Here is a 5,566-nt window from a genome sequence, read left to right as displayed (position 1 = left end):
ACTTGCTTCTTGCTTGAAGTCAGCAGAAGGAGTGAGAACAAGAGGTTTATAAGCAGAGAACGGTGGGAGGGGGCTACTTCATCGCATAAACACTGCAATATTGTCAAGATAGGGACATACACCATTTAACACATATGTAGGGAGACTGTAAAGTCTGACTTCAACCTTTTTCACATTAATAAAGCAGGTAACACCAAACTAATATAGCTCAGTTTATGATAAACTTTTTAAAGGGAACAAAAGCCAATAAATAAATGCTTTTCTGAACGCATGATTAATTTTTCTCAATGTTGGTGTTTTTGTCCCGCTTATGACCATTACCAACATGAGAAGATAGTTTACTCACTACTACATCACTGTACATATCGCATGCCGATTATTTGTGTAATGAATCCAGAAATTGTCAGGCAAGTTGAAGTTCCATGATTGCCTTTGGCTGATGGTGTTAATGCAGGTTTGGTGACTGATGTAAAATGACAGATATTGTGACTGGGTGAAAAGATGTGCCTGGATGGTGCATAGTTACAAAATAAAAGCCCTTCTCTGAATAAGATATTGGCAAGTACCAGTGGTCCATAATGTATTTGCAAAACTGTGATACAGAAAGGCAGCAATGATGATGCTGTCAAAACAGAAGAGTAAAGAGAGTGAGATATTTTACATTATGACTCCTACCCAAACAAATTCTGGCATAGTGTAGCCAAATAAAGGTATAAAATTCACTAATTTGATTCTTTACTTAAACTCAAATATTATAAAATAAAATGGCATGCCATATAGTTCACATCTGCCAAGATACATGACGTCATTACTGCCACAGAAATGTAAATGAAAAAACATGCTGGTCACTTTCCTCCTTTATTTCAAATCCTTTACATTAAGTAGGAGGGTTTGTCCCTGGCAGAGTCCCATTGGTTCGTACATAACAGAAATAGTTTAAAAATGAAGGGCCACTCGCTTGAATCCATCTGTGGTAATCAAACACGTTCAATTATGTCCTGCTTCCATTGAGCTAAAATCAACCAGATCTCATGTCTGAACTTCCTAAAGAGCACTACTGTTTATTTTGCAGTTTGTTCCCGTTGCTCGTTCAAAGATTTTTACAGCTGTCTCAATCTGGCATGCCTTACCAGTGAGTAATTATACATGATCTGGTCTGATGCTTAACTTCATTATTAATTATAAGACAAATGGGCAAAGACAAAAGCTCACTTCATTAAGGAAATTTAACTCTTTTATTTCATCATGCAAACTATCTTATGGTGAAGTGAAGACAGTGGAGATGACATTAATGACATTTTATGTCATCTTAAAGAGTATTACAATGTTTTCTGCGTTTTATCTACAAATTAATCTTCTAAATGCATCTTTAATCCCCTTTTTGACCTAAAACACCAGTGGACAAAATAACTACAGCAGAGACAATCAACAACCAAAAAGGGGAAAACAAAAGACACAGAGGTGCACAGTGCTTACTCTACAAACAAGAGACATAATACAACAGTAGCCTGTGCCACACAGCAACACAACATTACAAGTAACAGAGAAGTGTAAGACATATATGTGAGGACTAGGAGTGTTCAGCAACATGTTCACTCATGTTGATAGTGCATAAGCAACAGTACAGTGACATCAAATAATAATTACATTTGAATGGATAAAATCACTAATGAAGATGAACATCAAGATGGTTTGCTTTGTTTATCCAAAATAATGTTATTTACCATTCATATCCATAGTTGTTGCAGTGAATTAGCAAGGGGAAGATTGCCACAAAAAATTTTAGAACTTCCCTAAAAACACAGCCTAAGTTAATTATCATGTTAGTGCCTGTAGTCATGGTTGTTTAATCAAATCTGTTTAAACTAAGTTTTTAATGTCAAAAATGCTCTGCAAACAGTACTGATTCAATTGTCTTACAGATTCTTGTTTGCCCCTTGATAAAACATTGCTCTCACCATACAGGTCATTTAGGAGGGTGGGAAACCCACAAAGGACAAGATTTCAGAGGCAGAGCATATTTACAGCATTTCTGTGGCTCATAATTAGCCTCTGTTCTTGGAATGAATGGCCTTGCAACCAAATTATATGAGGTAAGATTTGTTAACCAAGTGCTTTTTACTTTTACATAAAATCATAATGAGACCTATTTGATACTCTACTTGTAAAGTGCTTTTAAAAGCTAGCTGAAATAGAGTACTAACCCAATTAATCCTGAAGGCACATTTAAAATGCATGGGAAATTTCTCCAAATAAATTAACAGTAACAGTGAGCTTAAGTTTAAATGTCTTTCCAGTAAGGAAAAGCACTGCATTACATGCAGCATTTTAGCATGTATGAGCTTCATCACTTGACCTTTTACCTGCATAGTATCTACATACATGAGTCATCTTCATAGATAACTTCTGTACATGATCCATACACGCATAATTTAAGAGGATGGGCATCCATATCCGATTAAAACCAAGCACTTCTTCAGTGCTTACATATCACACAACACAATTGCACACAGCGCCGACACTTACAGTACCAGTTTCTTGACCTCTTCTCTCCCAAGTCGGACCAGTGAGACCCGCACCACCCACATCCTGAATCCTGTTCAGGCCAGTGTTAAACTTGTTTGAATCTCATTAAAAATCTGTATTTACTGTTACATATTAATGTTTTTGTAAGTCTCTTTAAGAGTCTGGTTTTGACTGTACCTAACAAATACTGGGCTCAGGCAACATGTAGCGTGTAAGCCTTACAGCCAGCTGACTGCGTCAGGTTGATGTTTTGGCCTTTCCCTGGTCCTCCACCTTTTTAATAGCTGCCTGAATCTTCTCCTGGTCTCCCAGGAGCTGCCGGGGCTTCACAGGTCGAAGATTTTCATCCAGCTCAAGCAAAACGGGTATCCCAGTGGGCAAAGTCACACTGACTATGTCGTCATCTGATATACCTGTTAAAAGCAAGGATAGAAATATTTCTGGTGTTTACATGCAGTCATTCAAATCACACGAGACAAACAACAGCGAGTCTGGATGAAGAAAGAAGTCATTAACTTTTGCTAAGGAGTGCTATTAGTAGGTGATAAAATTGTATGCTGTCACATGCATAGAAGTTGTAATGACATTGTATTAGCTGATTAGTATATATATATATGACAATGCCTAATAGATTGCTGGGTTGTGCATGATATTATGTAACAGCCTATATATAAAGTTACTGAGTGGCCTGCGACACATGGAGTCCCCAAAGCTTCTGAGTGTGCTGAAAGGTCAATGTGGATTTCATAGCCACAGCCTAGTGTAACATAAACTCAGTGGCCTTTTTGCACAGGTTCAGCGTTCCATTTCTGGAACTGAAATATGTTCTTCCCAACTAAATGAAGCTGAGGACTAGAAACAGCAACGTAAAACCCCCCTAACAGGATACAGCAGCTTGCAAAATTTCATGCTGATGGGACCGAATGCAGCCTGAGTCCACACAATAAGACAACTACTGACAAAAGCTGAGAGAACAATCCCATAGAGTGGTGATGTTGGGGGAAATTCAGTAGCATACCTTCCAGGTGCTTCAACAAGGCCCTGCAGCTATTTCCATGGGCGGAAATGAGCACAGTCCTACCACGCTGTATCTCTGGCACAACAGTGCTATTCCAGTACGGCAGCAGTCTGTCCAACACCTCCTTCAGGCTCTCTGCTCGAGGAAGGTTCTCCTTTGGCAAGTCGCAGGTGGTGTATCTGCGGTCATTGTAGATTTCCAGGAAGTAAGGGTGGGATTCGTCAATTGGGGGTGGAGTGACGTCATAGCTTCTTCGCCACAGCTTCACCTGTTCCTCTCCATGGTTGAGAGCCATCTCTGCCCGGTTGAGGCCGATCAGGGCGCCATAGTGACGCTCATTCAGTCTCCAGGACTTGACCACGGGCACCCACTCCTGGCCCATAGCCTCCAGAACCAGCCATGCTGTTTGGATGGAGCGGCTGAGTATGGAGGTGAACACCATGTCAAACTTGTACCCCTGCTCCTTGAGGAGCCTGCCACACTCCTGGGCTTCCTTCACCCCATCCTCACTCAGCTTCTGATCCACCCAGCTGCAGAAGCGGTTCTCTTTGTTCCAGGCACCCTCCCCATGCCTCAGCAGAAACAGTTTGTATTTGGACATCAGAAGCACCAGCGGCTGGAGCCTGCACAGATTTAGGGCCAGACAAACACAAGCTTGTTAAGGACTATTAAGCCAGCAATGCCAGTGTCCCACGTCTCACACAAACTGAGGTATCACCAGTTGCAAAATCACATAGAATATAATTATTAATAGACAACGTATCAGCCTCAGTAATAGGTCTCCCTACCTGATCTAGGGGCACAAGGTTAGGGGTTGCCTTAAACGTTGAGCAGTGACATGGTAGAAAAAGATAACCACAGCCATCCCCCTTATTAACGTGATGGATATGGCTACAACATGAACAATGATAGCTAGCGTCACTTGTGTGTAAATACATCATGGACACTGATGAAGAGCATGCTACCAATCCAGCAAACATCCTGTTAGGATGGCTGGATGAATGTACTGCAATGTACCGCCAGTCAAAGTTAGGAATCATCGTGCTGACAGCACTAGCAGACATGGCCGCTCAGAACGAAACAAAAAGCAACACTATTATGGCTATTTGGCATAGAACCTTTGGCATACTTGCAACCAAAAATAATATGATAATATGAAAATATTGCCTTACCCTGCCTGAGTTTGAAGTCAGACCGATATGCAGCTCAGACGTGAGTGTTTACACTCCCCTGAATTGTCTTACACTGTGTTCCCATATACGATGAAGATTGACTTTCGCCTCGTCCAATCAAAACAGGGTATACGTATGTGGGCGGTACAAATGTCCTGCCCATATTAGGAGTGGTAACCGCCTCGCGCGCTGACTGCGGAGGAGGAAGAGGGCGTGGCTTTCGGCCAACCGTTACTTTGCTGGACGGAGAAGTGGCTGGTGATGTTTTTATCAACGAGAATAGGAGACAACAAGAGTAGTAGTATAATAAAATATCAAACATAACATATATTGTCTTTAGTATCAGGCGTCAGTGTGACTTTTAATTTCGTCAACTTTATCCAAGGGACGCCAGCTGAGAAAATCAAGTTTATAAGATACCAGCTAAGTTACATTGGATTTCTATAATGTTAGCCGCTCCAAATGCAGGTGTGTGGAAAGCAGTGGAGGAATTTGACAAAAATATGTTTAAAAAACAAAACAAAACAAAACAAAAAAAAAAACGCTATGACCTCGGTTGAATGAAATAAGCCCGTTGTAGGCCTACAGAATCTGTAAAGCCAACTAAGTCTTCAATACTCCAAATTAGCCATGTTTAAATATTGGTATAAATTGTGTGAAGACGTTTTCCTGGATTTTGCAAAATGCACCACAGCGCTGCCCCCATCTCTCTCTCTCTCTCTCTCTCTCTCTCTCTCTCTCTCTCTCTCTCTCTCTCTCACACACACACACACACACACACACACACACACACACACGCACACACACACATACACACACACACACAGACTAACCCTTACGTTTAGGTGAC

The 5,566-nt window shown here is 41.0% G+C and overlaps 1 protein-coding gene across 1 annotated transcript; it reads right to left on the bottom strand.

Moving 5' to 3' along the window:
• Nucleotides 1-1,212: 1,212 nt before the first annotated feature.
• Nucleotides 1,213-4,812, bottom strand: bpgm (2,3-bisphosphoglycerate mutase). The gene is made up of 3 exons (XM_030054406.1): nt 4,717-4,812; nt 3,545-4,167; nt 1,213-2,939 (listed from the first exon to the last, which is right to left on the bottom strand). The coding sequence occupies exons 2-3, from the start codon at nt 4,143-4,145 to the stop codon at nt 2,764-2,766; spliced, it is 777 nt and encodes a 258-aa protein (XP_029910266.1). The 5' UTR covers nt 4,146-4,167; nt 4,717-4,812; the 3' UTR covers nt 1,213-2,763.
• Between the last annotated feature and the right edge of the window lie 754 nt (nt 4,813-5,566).

Source organism: Myripristis murdjan, chromosome 6 (assembly GCF_902150065.1).
Source record: "Myripristis murdjan chromosome 6, fMyrMur1.1, whole genome shotgun sequence".
NCBI classification, from domain to species: Eukaryota; Metazoa; Chordata; class Actinopteri; order Holocentriformes; family Holocentridae; genus Myripristis; species Myripristis murdjan.
The sequence above is the reverse complement of the archived record's forward strand: the minus strand, read 5'-3'. Positions and strand labels throughout refer to the sequence as shown.